The 14,811-nt window shown below is 42.9% G+C and overlaps 1 protein-coding gene across 10 annotated transcripts in view; it reads left to right on the top strand.

Moving 5' to 3' along the window:
* Nucleotides 1–14,811, top strand: part of LOC117645490 — a 76,405-nt gene that overhangs the window by 55,409 nt on the left and 6,185 nt on the right. Inside the window, exons 1-5 of one of the 10 annotated variants that reach the window (XM_034385743.1) lie at nucleotides 184–347; nucleotides 8,163–8,388; nucleotides 10,065–10,391; nucleotides 12,779–12,978; nucleotides 13,572–13,755. In XM_034385743.1, the coding sequence (XP_034241634.1) occupies nucleotides 8,359–8,388; nucleotides 10,065–10,391; nucleotides 12,779–12,978; nucleotides 13,572–13,755 (741 nt within the window). In that variant the 5' untranslated portion in view covers nucleotides 184–347; nucleotides 8,163–8,358. The other 9 variants (XM_034385737.1, XM_034385736.1, XM_034385745.1 and 6 more) reach the window with 9 other exon arrangements.

The following is a 14,811-nucleotide window of genomic DNA, read 5'->3' as shown; positions in this document are numbered from 1 at the left end:
TATCAAAATTCATCAAAGGTACCCACTTAGTTAATTTCAACGGCTAACACTACACTTTTGTTGCCACCGATACGTTCAAAGGTTGCCTACATTGCGAGGTGCCATTTTCGTCGTGGTTCGCTCGGGAGGGTCTCTGGGCCGGACTAAGGGGCTTCGCTAGTTCAACTTTTAGTTTCAGTGAAAGGAATAGGGGGCTCAGCCAATAATGCGAGCATGCTCTTATTACGCAACGGTCCCTGACTTGTATGAAAGCCAGTTGCAGCTTAATTGACGAAAATGTGAAACGCGGATGACTCGGCCCGGGGAACTGGTCCGCGAGACCCCTGGAAGCGTGAAGCGCGAGTTGCGTACGTGACTTCGGGACCGCCTGTCAGGCTGCGGAATGCACACCCTTGCACTTTCGAGTCGCGGTGGCGTCGCTCCTTCGCGCCTCCGCATTCTCCGTCCGGCCAGTTGTCGCGAGGCGATCGACCGGGGCAGACGTGTCGCGAGTTGTGCGAGGTTGTGCGTGACGCACTTGGTACGTCTAGCTTCCCCCAGGCCGACCCGGCACACTTTATTACTATGTAGATTTTTCTGGGCGCTTATGCACGAAATTGAACATGCACTTCGTAACGCACGAATTTGTGCGCGACAATGCACGATTTCCTGCATACTTGCGCACGAAATCGTGCATTGTCGCGCACAAATTCGTGCGTTACGAAGTGCATGTTCAATTTCGTGCATTGGCGCGCAGTTAAACCTACATAGTAATTTAGTGTGGGTGCCACGTGAGTGCATGCGCTGTGTGTAAGTGAAGAGTGCACTCTCAGACTCATACTTGACAGTGGCTGTCATCTACACTGTGGCAAAAAGCTACGGAAAATTCTGTTCACAGCTTGTGGTAATTCTCCGTTGCCCCCTTCACTGTGAGAAAAAAGTACGGAAAAAGTACGGAACATGTCTGGTCAATAATTTGCCTGGACCGTCCGTACTTGCCAACTACGGAACGTTCCGTACTTTTTTCCGTACCCATTTACATGGGTTCATATGGAGCAAGTAGGGAACGTTCCGTACTTTTCTCCGTACCTCCGTACTTTATTTTTCTGTACCTTTTCCGTACAAAAGTACGGAATTTTTTACAGTGTTGTCAATATTCTCCGTGGGACCTTAGAATATTCTCCGTAGGACCGTACAGTGATCTCCGTAGACCTATACAGACTTCCAGGTCCTACGTAGAAGACTGTGCGGTCCTACGGAGGATACTGTAAGAGCCTACGGAAAATCTTGGCACGAAAAGAAAATCATAGAATTTTCCGTACCTTTTTGCCACAGTGTAAATGAATCGAAATGAATCAAGTGAAAGTGGTGAAGCTGAAATCTTTTTGTGTGGACAGGGCTTGTTTCCAAATTGACATGCCCTGAAACAGGGTGCCTGCGTGGCCTGCTCCACTGTTTAGGGCGCCCAACACACTCATCCTTCAGTCGACATTTTATCAGTATTCATTGACGATGGTGCGCATTAATAGCGATTTGTCAAAAATTTAGTAGGACGAAATCCGGAATAACATTTGTAAAATAGACAAAAATGTGAATACGCTTTTTAATGCGCACAAACGTTAATAATTTATTTAACAAAAGCAAGGTACGAGTCTTAGAGTGAACGTCACTCAGTTTCTGGGCACCTTTGTTGCCAAGTCTCGGAACTGGCCCTCTCCCATAATAGTGGCCGTTTTCGCAAGGGTGTTCGTGGTACAAACAAAGCCGGAGAAAACGTCGTGCTGCGAAGTAAGGGAGCATGGGGCGATTTGTAACAGGGGCGATTCGTAACACATGTCCTAATTTCCCATACGGGGGGTTCCGAATACGAATATGAACACTGTTAAAAAAATCAGTTGTAATTTTCATAACATTGGTTGGCATTTTTTTTCACAAACAATTGTTATGAAAATTAAAATCACAAATGATTGTAAATTGTTTTACAATCACGTTATGAAAATTCATATTCGCGTTCGCGAGGTCATTTTAGGGCAGTTAAGCAAAAGGACAACCAAGTGTTCATGTATATGAACACCTATGCGGCCTTATGCCATTTAGTGAACCAATTCTGCTTTTGATCAGCGGGTGTCGAACCCGGGATCTTTGACTTATGGTGCACGCTCTTTACCGTTGTGCTACCACGTCCCACGGGAGGCGGAGGGTCAGCTATCTGATGACTCTACCAGCGCCCCTTGGCCACGCCTCTTGAGCCAGTAATGAAATTTACAATTGGATTAGGAAAATTACTATTGTGTGCTCAAAATCAACACTTAAGATTCGCAATTTTCAGAACATGGTTTGAAAATTACCAACAATTGTCAATTTTACGAAATCGTTTCGAATTTTCGCATCAAGTTATGAAAATTGCAATGTTTGTAAAATTCATATCCGTGTTCGGAAAATTGACATCCAAATTGCTTTGAAAATTCATAACTTTTTTAACAGTGAATGTGAACTTTTCTCCGCCTAGGCGACTTGTTTGATTTGCAATCGACTCCGTAGGGTGCAGTGCTGTGGCATGGCCGCTGTTTTTGTCTCAATTTTGTGATACCACGAACACAGGTAAAACTTGAATTTCTGACTTTCAGGACTTTCCGTCTGTGGCCCTGAGTAACCAATCCCTCTTCACGCAACTTTTGGTTTACATAGTATCGTCCTTTACGAATGTAATCCAACCGTGGATTCTGTCATAACCTAACTTGGTTATTATTTGGGGCGGTTTGTGAAAGCCTATACCCACTGGGGTGATTCGTAACAAGGAGCATGGGGCGATTTGTAACAAGAGGTGCGAGAGAGGTGATTGGTTCCTGGACTGAATATTCCTCTCCTGAGCCATTCCAATTGATGTTTCTCATCTAAACATAGCAACTAATGTTTGTTTCATGTTTTTTTTTTCAGCCATGGTTCGTAATTATCAAAAAAAAACAAATCGTGTAAGGACAAACCCCTGCAAAGTCCAAAGAGGACTTCAGTTAATCAATCTTGGCTACAGTGTCAGAGCGGCTGCCAAGGAATGCAGCGTAAATTATGGCCTATTGTTTCGAATGCACAAGAAAAGCAAAACAAATGAAAATGCAGAAAATCAAGATCTTCCAGTGTTGCAGCCTCCAGGTGGAAAGACTATTTTCTCTGTGGACCAAGAAGAATCTATAGCGGCATACTTAGACATGTGCGCCGACCGCATTTTCATCGGCGGCGGCGTTTGGCCGAAATTTAGCCGGCGGCGGCGGCGACGCCGGCGTCTGCGCTGATGTCTTGATCGGCGGCGGCGGCGGCGGCGCGGGCGGCGTGGTTGACTTAAATTTGGTCTATTTTCTCAATTTAAAAACATGCCCATGAAAAGAAAACACAATTTGATCGACTAGTTCTTTAGGGTGGACTAGTTTCGTTACAAAGGCAAAAATTAAGCAATTTAAACACTCCAATAAGATTTTGTTCTCGCGGCGGAGAACGTGCCCGTCGGGTTGCCTATCCCTGGGCGCTCGCTGCTGATGGAAATGCAAATATTTTGGGCATTTAAGGTCGCGACGCCGACGCCGCCGCCGGTAAAATCATCGGCGGCGGCGCGGCGGCGCGCCGCAAATTTTTGGTCAGCGGCGGCGGCGTGGTAAAATTTGTCGGCGGCGGCGCAGCGGCGGCGCGGCGCACATGTCTAGGCATACTGCATGGACATGGCTTTGATTGGCTATGGTCTGTCAACATCAATGGTTCGGGAGCTAGCATATGAAACTGCTGAGTTAAACCAAATCAGTGTGCCACCAAAATGGAAAACTGATAGACTAGCTGGGATTGACTGGTTCCATGGTAAGTTTTATTTTTCCTCTTTCACACAATGTTTTACTTTTCTTGTTTATTTATTTGCCACTATTTTTTATATGTTATGTTTGCAGGATTCATGAAGAGACACCCGCAATTATCTATTCGAACACCAGAAGCTTGTAGTCTGCAACGAGCAGCAGCGTTCAACAGACACAATGTCAATACCTTCTATGACAAGCTCGAAGATTGTCTGAAACGACATCCACGCTTTGCTGATGGCTCCAGAGTCGGAAACCTTGATGAAACTTCAAACAACACAGTGCAAAACACTCGGAAGGTTGTCTGTCCCAAGGGTGTGAAACAAGTGCACAAAATCAAGTCAGCTGAACGAGGAGTCTCTGTTACAACGTGCTGCATAGTGACTGCTTATGGCTCAATCATTCCCCCAGTTATGCTGTTTCCTAGGAAAAAATTTGTGAGCTCTATGTTGATAAACGCCTATCCAGGGACTCTGGGCCTTGCCAATGAAAATGGCTATATGACCAAAAGTACTTTTGTGTCTGTTCTAAATCATGTAATTAAGCACACTTGTGCAACTAAGGATAATCCTTTTCTTCTCTTAGTAGATAATGTTGAAACTCACCTTAGTGTTGAGGCATTGAATGTTGCCAAGGATAATGGGATAACAATTCTGACATTCCCTCCCCACTGCACACATCGACTGCAGCCCCTTGATGTGTCACTTTTTGGACCGTTCAAGACTCAATATGATGCTTCTGTGAATGCATGGCTGATCAATAATCCAGGACAGCAAGTGACAATATACCACATTGCTGGTTTTGTTAGAACTGCTTTGCTAAGGGCAGGAACAGTGGAAAACATAACAGCTGGATTTTCAAGAACTGGAATTATTCCATTTGATCGCAACATATTTACTGATGATGACTTTTTTATGTCCACGGTAACTGAGAAGCCCAACCCTGAAAGTACGATTGAAGTTCTTGCCATTGTTCCTGTAAGTGAGTCTGCAGCAGGCTCAAGCAATGACGCTGAAACACTTGAAGAAGGAAGTAGTATCCCCTCCACTGTAAGTGTGACACGAGCAGACAACAGTAGCAGCTTGTCAACTGAGAAGAAGTCTAAGTCCAGGAAAACTGTACGCAAAAGGAAATTGACTGCAACTGAAACGCCTCCCCTAAACAATGAAGCTGAAGTTCCGACTACTGTCCCCACTGTCATCACTGAAAAAATATCAAAGTCAAAGAGAAGATGTAAAGGGAGACTTGTGACCACTGTAACTGAAACACCTAACACCACCAATGAAGCTGAAGCTTCCACTGCATTTCCCACCAATAAACCTACAGCAGCAAGCTTGTCTAGTGCCAGTAAAATTATTGAGCCTGAACTAACGATTACCAGTGTGTCTTCCCCAAGTGAAAGTCAACCGCAAGCAGGGAGCAGTGGCCAATCAGCATTCATCACTCCAAGGCAGTTCAAGGGTTTGCCCAAAGCAAAAGAAAGTGAGCCTAAACGCAAACAAAGAGGGAAGGGCAAGTGTTTCATCCCAACGGACACACCAGAAAAAGAAGAAGTGGAGGCAAGACAGAGAGAACGGGATGAACAGGAACGACAGAAAGAAGAAAACAGACAGAAGAGGGCAGAAAAAAAGAGGCTAGCAGAAGCAAGCAAAGCAAAGAAGGATAAAGTAAAAAAAGTTTTGGACTTCAGTGATGAAAGTTGTGTTGATGATGATTTAATGTCAATACCTGCTGCACCTGTTAAATCTAAATCCAGATCAAAATCAAAATCGAAGTCCAAATCTAAATCCAAATCTACATTGCCTGTTCTTGATTCCTGTCCCATGGAAGGCGATCATGTTTTAGTGTTAATGACTGTCCCTGAAAATAAATACTTTGCGGGGAAAATAATCAAAGATGTTGATGATAATGGAGATTTAGGAATCTCTTATCTTCGCTTGTCACGTAAAGCCAAAAATAGATTTACAATGCCGGCTAAACCTGATTTGAAAGTTGTGAACAGAAGTGACATCAAGGCAATTCTGCCTCATCCTGCTTCTCACCCTGGATTAACTAAACGGCAGCAGACCCTTTATAGTTTTGATTTCGATTTTAGTGATTATAAACTAGGTTGAATCACAATATTATTTTTCTAATGTACTAAATGTGATCTAAGATTTTTTTGTGATTTAATTAAGACTGTATACTTAAAGTAAGCATTATTATTGTGAGGATTTTCAGTCCAAAAGAGACTTTGTGTTTTTATTAATTATTGATCTTTTGATCGATGGGTTGTTTATTATTTAATGTATTTTAATCAAAGACCTGTGATATTTTATTTTTTTGTTCAATGGTCTGTGATAAGTAATTGTGCAAACTTTTCTAATAATTCTGTATCAGTCTACCAAAATAAACACATCTCACTTCTTAAGCCTTGAGTCATGAAAGAATTATTGAACATTTTACCCCAGACATACAAAGCATTATTTCCTCACAAAATCTAATTTTAATTACTTGAAGTAAAAAAAAAATATTGGTATCAACAAATGAAAACTGGTTTCTCTTTTCCTGGAAGAAATCATTGCCTGTTTGATAGTTTCCTGACTCTTTTTCTAGTCAGTTCACTACTTGTTACGAATCGCCCCATGGCTGTTACGATTCGCCCCGAGCCGGGGTGATTCGTAACAGATGCAAGGGTTTGAAATTCACTGTACCATTGCTATTTAACAGACCTAAGAGTGTGTCTGGTCATTTTTTAAGCTAGATAAAGGGTTGAGCTATCAATCGGGCCATATCTGAGTCAAATTGTGCCAAAAATACGTCCGTAAAACCCAAATTCCAAAATCTGTTACAAATCGCCCCATGCTCCCTTACTTTGCAAGCGGCGCCCTGATAAGTAAATAGCAGCCACAAAGGCGCCCTGTTTCGGGTCAACCAAATTGAGAGTGTTTTGCCAGTCTCTACTCCCCAGAACAGTCTGTCGCCTCAGTACACTGCACGGCACGGCAAAACCAACGTCCCTGGAAAAACAGGGCATTTTTTCAGGGTGCGCCTGGGAAACCCGGACGTTGGTTTTGCCGTGTGCCAATCCAAGTGTGAGACAGTCTCACACCATTTAGTGCGAGACACTCACGCTTCCAAGTGTGAGACACTGTTTGTCTCACGCTTCGAAGTGTGAGGCACCATTTGTCTTACACTTGCAAGCGTGGGTCCTGTGGCATTGAACCAAAGAAAACTACAGACATCAAGTGTGGGACAAACCGTGTCTCACACTTGTAAGTGTGAGACAAATGGTGTCTCACACTTGGAAGCGTGAGGCAAACGTGGCTCACGCTTGGAAGCGTGAGACACAGTGTCTCGCACTAAATAGTGTGAGACTGTCTCACACTTGGATTGGCAGTGTAAACTGTAAAAAAATTGAGTCGTCACTTGACGACAACTTCAAGGCTAATTTTCCTTACAACAATGTCATAAAAAAAATTGATGACATTGTTGTCACGCCCATGCAATTAAATAAAGGAGCTTTGATGAAAATGTCATCAATTTGTGATGAGATTGTCATCATTTGAAAGTGATGAAAATGTCATCCGCGCCTTTGTCATAAAGTGACAACAAATTTTCACAGTGTACACTCTCAGCCTTTTATTGACTTTATTGTCACTAATCTGGTACTGTAGCCTACAAATTACTTTCTTCTTAGATTCAAACAATTTACTGCATAAAATTATTTAGTAATTGGTTTTGTCAATAAGCAGCACTAACAAAAATTCAGATAATAAGGACAAAAGTGAAAAGTACATATTACTATCGTCAAAATGTCAATACCACGTACTGAAAGTCAATAGCGAGTCTGAGAGTGTTGCGCCCACAAACTATCACAAGCGCTCGCATTACAATGTTAGAAAAAATGTTGCAAAGAACAACATTTTTGCTGCCAATTCTTTCTAACACATCTAGTTATATTACAAACATGTTGTAGCACTCTGTGCTGTTTTCTGATGAATCGGTTGTTGTATAACAACACTTCCATCGAGTCTTCGATTTTGACTTGGCCACATTTGTTTTGGCCTCATGGTGTTGTAAGTTAACAAGATCCTTGTTATATTGCAACAATGTTTGTTTTAGGATTGCACGATCGTTGTTTATAAACAGAAAATCTGTTGAATGACAACATAACTGATTTTAATCACTATTACATTATTGTTTTCAGAAAAGAAAGTTGTAATAAAACAAAAGAGTTGCTCATTGGGTGGATATCCTGTTCAGACATCAAACAGACGTGTTCAATTTAACAACATTCCTGTGGGATATTATGCCGTAATATGACAGTAGATTTTCAACAGTGTACGGTGCTTTGCACTCCAGCAGGCCCCTTTTCCGCAGTGTGGCTGCACGCCCTTCTACGAGCACCCAAAGGTTGGCCTCGTCGTTGTCCACGAGATAAGAGGGCAGCATCGCATGCTGGAGAGTCAGTCATCGTCTGGCGGCTCACACGACACATCAGTGCTGCGTGGCCGGGTCGACGGTCGCCTCCCGTCACTGCAACGGCCTGCTCTGCTCCGGGATGTCTTCCGAAGGAACGTCTTCATCAGCGGTAAGCTCAAGGGAGCACTTAGTGAAACTACCTCACCACTGTCGGATACGTATGTCAGTGGTTTAGCAGAAAGATTACCGATTGTTATAGGAACTAGAGTCCAACTTTATTTTTTGAAATGAACATTAGGGGCCCAGACTTTTATTGGAAAACCCCACTAACCTTCAAATTTATTGGAAAGAGTTTCTATTGCGGCCTGAATAAATGTATTAAAATTTTGGTGTTGAAGACGAGTCTTGTCCCTTAACTAAAAATCTAAAATCTACCCATATTTTTCTTGTTCCGGTTATTTTTCTCATGTTCTCTCGTTAAGAACGAGCCTACCATTGCGTCAACTTCCGTTTGAGGTATCTCTTCCGTGTTCATTCCTGGCCCATCGTTCTCCGTCGTGCCCGTCGCCCTCACTGCAAATGCAAAGACGATACTAAAGTACATTTTTTTTGCCATACAATTGAGTATTGCCAACACACAGCATTACGGAAAAGAATTGCCTACAGAACGGCGATACACAGAAGTATCGCGAAAATTTGGCGATACTTTTGGGTATTGCCAAAACCGCGGCATTAAACCAAGGACTTGTCCCCTTGATTTGTTCAACGTTTAATGCCAAATCGTGGCAATACTCCGAAGTATCACCAAATTTTAGCGATACTTTTGTGTATCGCCGTTCTGAAGGCAATACTTTTCCGTAAGGCGGTTTATTGGCGATACTCAATTGTATCGCCAAAAAAGGTACCAGAAGTATTGCCTTTGGATTTGCAGTGCTGGTTTTGAGGCATTTATTTTGTTCTTCATATATTAATTTAGAGCTTCTTCGTAGAATACCATCCGAAGGTTTGAACTTTGCTGTTTCGCACGCGGGCTTGATTAACTCTCACACTGTAATGCAGAGGGTGAGACACCTCACCAATTTTTCGGCGATACTTAATGTATCACCGAAAAAAAGGTCGCACACGAAGGTATCACCGAAAAAATGGCCGTACACCGAAAACAGGTCAGACATCAGCGAGATTGGCCCTTGTTTTCTTGGGGAAGTATCACCCTTTTCTCGGTGATACATTTGTGTACGACATTTTTTTTCTGGTGATACATTCGCGTGCGACCTTTTTTCGACACTCGTGTACTACTCTTTTTTCGGTGACACATTTTAGTGTCACCCTTTTTCGGTGAGACAGTTATGTCTCACCCCTCGGAGAGTGAGATGTATTACCATTTCATTTTCAGTGCAAGCTTGTACTAACTTTTCTCATCAGCGGACGCATTTCTCTGAATATTTATAATACGTCGTACTTCCTGCCTAAATGCGTTAAAATTGCTTAGTAATTTATTAAGAAAACGATCATGTTAGTAAAGTATCACGCAATTACTATACACTTAATGTCATGGTCCTCTTTTTGTCCCATGAATGCTTTAATTTTGAGCACATCCGGCATTGATACAATTTTGTGTCCACCAGTTGACTGAAATTTTCCGATGCCTACATAGGCAATTTGCTATTTTATTCGACAATTTGTGTCACCCGCTGGACACAAAATTGTATCATTGAAGGATCTGCATAAAAGTAATACTTTTAAAAGTATAAAGTATTATCGTTGCCTATGGAAATGCGTCTGGTAATGAGAAAAAGGCAGAAAGGATGAGAGTGTTCGATACTCATTCTCCGTCTTCCTGTGCAGACGGACCCGCTGTCAGTGCTTCCTACTGAGTTGGTGCTGCACATCTGCTCCTTCCTGCCGCCCGAGGACCTGCTGACCACGGGGCAGCTGAGCCGGCGATGGCGCTCGCTCACCAGGGACCCGCAAGTGTGGAGGCACGTCAACCTGTACCTGCTGTACAACTTCCCCCCCAGGACTATTCCCGTCTTCGCTGGGCGACGTAAAACGTCCTTGTTCAGCCCGGTGCCCATCAGGGTGCTGCGAGCGGCTCCGTTCGTCAAGACGCTTCGACTAGACGCCTGCATTGGCAAGGAACAGGAACAGGCCCTGATGGAAACAGCGGCTACGGTGAGTCGCAATGATCGGTGCTGTAGGTAGAAAGCGCTGCCTGCCTGCACTGCAAGAAAAAAACACAACAAAAATACACAAATTTGTGGCAATTTTTTTTTTATCAGGAATTTATTGTACTTTCAAAGTACAACAATTGTTGTATAGAGTACAATGGAACCGGCAAGAGGTTTGATTGCTGGTGATTGTCGATGAGAGTGTGCCGCACCGCTGCGTTGTTGTTTTTGGAAATGCTAACTTCAAATTTTCGTTACTCTTTAAATCTGAGTAAATTGAGCCATTTAACTGCGTACCTTTGCACATGCATCTGTGAATTATCTTTTATTAGGGGGAGGTTCTGGTGAAAGTCTTGCCATTTTCTAAATGGATCCCACTGTCATAATTGGTTCGGAATATAAAATCTTTCTTTGAGGAGACGAAAATTTGACGGCACATGCCAGGCTCTGAACCCAGTCGAAGAGACTTTTTGAGCCTATTTTGGCTGTATCTTAAAAAATCTTATTGCGCATACTATTTTGTCGAAAAGGGTTGATCTTGACATTTTCCACTTCTTCAATTAATTTTCAAAAGATTCCGGCACGCATAGCTCAAAATTTCCATTATATTATTAATTGTAAGCTTTTTAGGCTGAAAAGTCTCCAAAATTTGTCTGTATTGTACATTTTTGATTAATTACAGTAAATGCTTGGTTAGAAAGGTTGCGAATGAAAATGTAATTTACATTTTGGGTCGGACCTACTTTCGAGAAAATAGCATTTTCACCAGAACCTTCCCTTAATGTAGGGCAAATTAAGAAAAAATTCTCATTACTTATATGAAGGTTATAAGTTTTGGTTTCTGGCTTCCTCTTGGAGTGGGGCAGGCTGGAGCCAGGGAAGACCAAGAATGCACTAGCTGAGCCATTTCGTTCGTGTCTGTCTCTGTAGCGTACATAGAGCAAGTAATCTTTTTAGTTGCGTAAAACAGAGACAAAACAAAGACACGAACGAAATGGCTCGGCTAGTGCATTCTAGTGGATTTGGCTGAGGATTTTTTCTTAATTTGCAAGAGTAATTGCATTCTGTTGTATCCTGTGTTTTCTTTGATTGGAGGGATTGAGGTAAATACTCCATTAGTTTATTTCATGACCAGCTTCAAAAATTCTGAAACAAGAGAGGAGAGGCCTGAGATGTTGCCTAATGAGCGTTTTGAAAGTAATCGATTGCTTCATCAATTGTGAGACCCAAACGTTAAGGTCAAACAAGAGACGGAACCCTCAGGGTGTCAATTTAGCCTAAAACAGTGAAAACAAACCCAAATTTCAATATTCCTGATTTTTTTTCTCCATTCCTGCACATGGGGCCCTCATGCAGGCTCTTAGTACACTAATAGGGGAAGCTACAAAAAAATTTTCAGCCAAATCCATGATTACGCCTTTTTTAATATCTGCATTTTTTTTTATTTTTTTGTCGTAAAAATTTGGTTAAAATGGTTGACCAAAACTACAAAAAAATTTCAAAAAATCTAAAAATTTGTTGTTAGCGTCTACTAGTAAGAAAGAGTCACCAAAAAAAATTTGGGCCGATTCTGACAACCTTTGTCTCAAGGCCTGTTATTCTGTCATGGAATGCACCGCCGTGCAGAGGGTGATTTAAAAATGTGCACCACCATGGATCCCTAGGCTCCCGTACGCTAATCTTTATCGAGGCCTATCTTGGCTGATCTCTGGAATATTCGTCGCCTCACTGTTAAAACGGTTCATAATTTTCCCGGGAACTCCCTGGAAATCGCCTATGCCTCTGCCATACACTGTTAGAAATTCTGTCGTAAATTAGCGACAAAAAAGTCGCTAATTTTCATAGCGACGGTAATCGTTCTAAAACTACTTCGTCGTAACTGAACGACTAAAAAATAATTTCTCTACGACAATGTCGTAATTACGATTACATATTTTGACACCTGAAATCCCCAAAAAATTGGTGAAAAGTTACAATTTTGCTCACTTATTTACGATTTGTGTCGTTCACTTACGATTCATAACACAAATTTACGACAAGAGTCGTAAATGTACGACTGAAGTCATAACTGCACGACATATTACAAAGATAATTTACGATTGTTCGTAAACTTACGATTAAGTCCTAAATTTACGACTTAATTCGTTTTAAAACGAAACGTGTCGCTATCAAAATTAGCGACAAATATGTCGTACATTTATGATTCAAGTCGTATATTTACGACTTGAGTCGTAACAAAATATGTCGTTTAAAAACGATATAATTGTTCTACAAAATGTCGTAAATTAACGATTATTTTTAACAGTGTAGGTTTCCTGGGAAAACCAGGTACCGTTTTTGTCGTGCTCAATCATTGCTTGAAGACTAATGATTTGTGTCCATGCATGCCAGGTGGCCCGAATCAAAATCGATTCCACAAGCTTCACGAAATGGTCGATTGTGTTGAAAGTCGTCAACAAGTTTGCTGTATCGCTGGAGTCTCTGTCACTGCAATGTGTTTCGCGCGACATGCTTCGCTTTCTGGCCGAAGAGCCATTCCCACGGCTTCAAACACTGAAACTGGGACTGGATTATAAGTACGAGCGTGCGGGGTAAGTGTGGTCTCGAAAACGCTGTGCTACTTCCATGTAGTATCAGACTATGAGGGAGAGTGGGGCGATTTGTAACAGATTTAGGAATTCTCACACGAATAAAGAATATTCTGCATATCTGCTGCTGTAGACAAGTAACTTTAAGTTTTTCATATTTCCCCCACTCCTCTCCATCCCTCTCCCGGAAGCTTGCTTGGTGCTCCAGTCCACTGTGCAGTCATTGTCACGTAAACCTTCGTCTAGTTCTTTTCCCTCTCCCGAAAACTCCCAAGTGACGAGTACAGCAATTGGCGACCCTCCTCTTTTAGCGAAAGAGGGACCATACTCATATTTTCTTCTGCACCCTCCACTTAAATTAATAAGCGCATTTGTTACGAATCGCCCCACTTTCCCTTACCTAGGGCGGACTTGATCCTCACGTGGATAAGCACTGCACCTACACAGTAAAAAAATCCTGTGAAAGTTGACCCATTTACTATGCACTGATAAATTTTACGCCATGGTCTGGAATATTTTTTCCCTTCATGGTGGATGTGAAAACCTAAGTTACACTCAAGCTTAGTTTCAGCAGTGCTTGTTTTGTCTGCACGCAGGCCCTCTGATTGGACTTACCAGGACCGTGGTCCCGGAGCCAGCACGCTAACGAAGCTTGTCTGTGAAGGGCTGGACGAGCAGCACGTGTACGCAGTCAGCTCACTGCTCAGCAGGCACCGCCACACTCTCCGCGAGGTGCTCATCGACTCCCTACCAGCATCGGGCGCTCGCGACGTGATGCAGGTCTCTCCTCTGGGGGAAGTCAAGGAAATGGACACGACCTGGACCGCATCCGCATGGTCGCAGCTTCAGTGATAGTTGGCTCAACCGTTGCCCTACTACTACTTTGCAATCTAATTTCAGCCTGAATTTTACTCCACAAATCGGAATGCGTACATTGTATGCTCTAACTGGAGCATGCCTGCAAGCACGCTCAGCTAGCGCATGCCTTCTAAGCATGCACCAACTAGTGCGTACATGCCGAATACACGCTTCCTGAAGCATGCGTCTAGTGTGAAGGGATACGGAGTTTTCTCTTACAGGAAGCGCCTACATTGCATTTAAGGGCTAGCTAGTGCATGCTTGGCAGGCGTGCCGTGCCTAGAGTGTGCTTGAAGGCATGCAGTGCAGAGCATACAATGTACGCTTTTCGATTTGTAGAGTTCTTTTACCATTCTTACCAAAATGAACCAAGGAAAATTGAAGTGAAAATTAGTTTGTTGAGTGCACTGGTAAAACTAAAGCGTAGTATTACCCACTGTTTTCAAGCGTAATCAGTTTACGCTTGAAATCAGGCGTAACAGGCCCATCCGCCAAGTCTCCCCCTATCCCAATGCATGGGGGAATTTCCAGAGTATGCTTCATTTTAAGCGTAACGTCTTCAAGCGTAACTTTATGCTTGACTCAAGCATAGAGTTACGCTTAAGATTTACCAGTGTGTTGAGCCTGAGGGCTGCAAGTGTGGCCTTGTGGGCGCAACATTTGAGACAACTTCATGAAATTGTTTACGTTCCCGTTTCGACGACGTGCGGTCCAGGTTTCGTCAATTGCCTTGAGTTCCAGCAAACTGCTCTACAAATCGAAGAGCGTACATTGTATGCTCTAACGGGAGCACGCCTGCAAGCACGCTCTAGCTAGCGCATGCCTGCCAAGCATGCACTTACTAGTGCATACATGCCATGTACACGCTTCCTGATGCAGGCAACTCCCTATCCCTTATGCACTGGATGCATGCTTCAGTCAGCGTGTACATGGCATGTATGCTATCACAGACGCACTGCCCAGGTCACACTGGTCAAT

Source organism: Thrips palmi, unplaced genomic scaffold (assembly GCF_012932325.1).
Source record: "Thrips palmi isolate BJ-2018 unplaced genomic scaffold, TpBJ-2018v1 HiC_scaffold_18, whole genome shotgun sequence".
In the NCBI taxonomy this organism is placed as follows: domain Eukaryota; kingdom Metazoa; phylum Arthropoda; class Insecta; order Thysanoptera; family Thripidae; genus Thrips; species Thrips palmi.
This window is presented reverse-complemented; position numbering and strand designations above follow the sequence as displayed.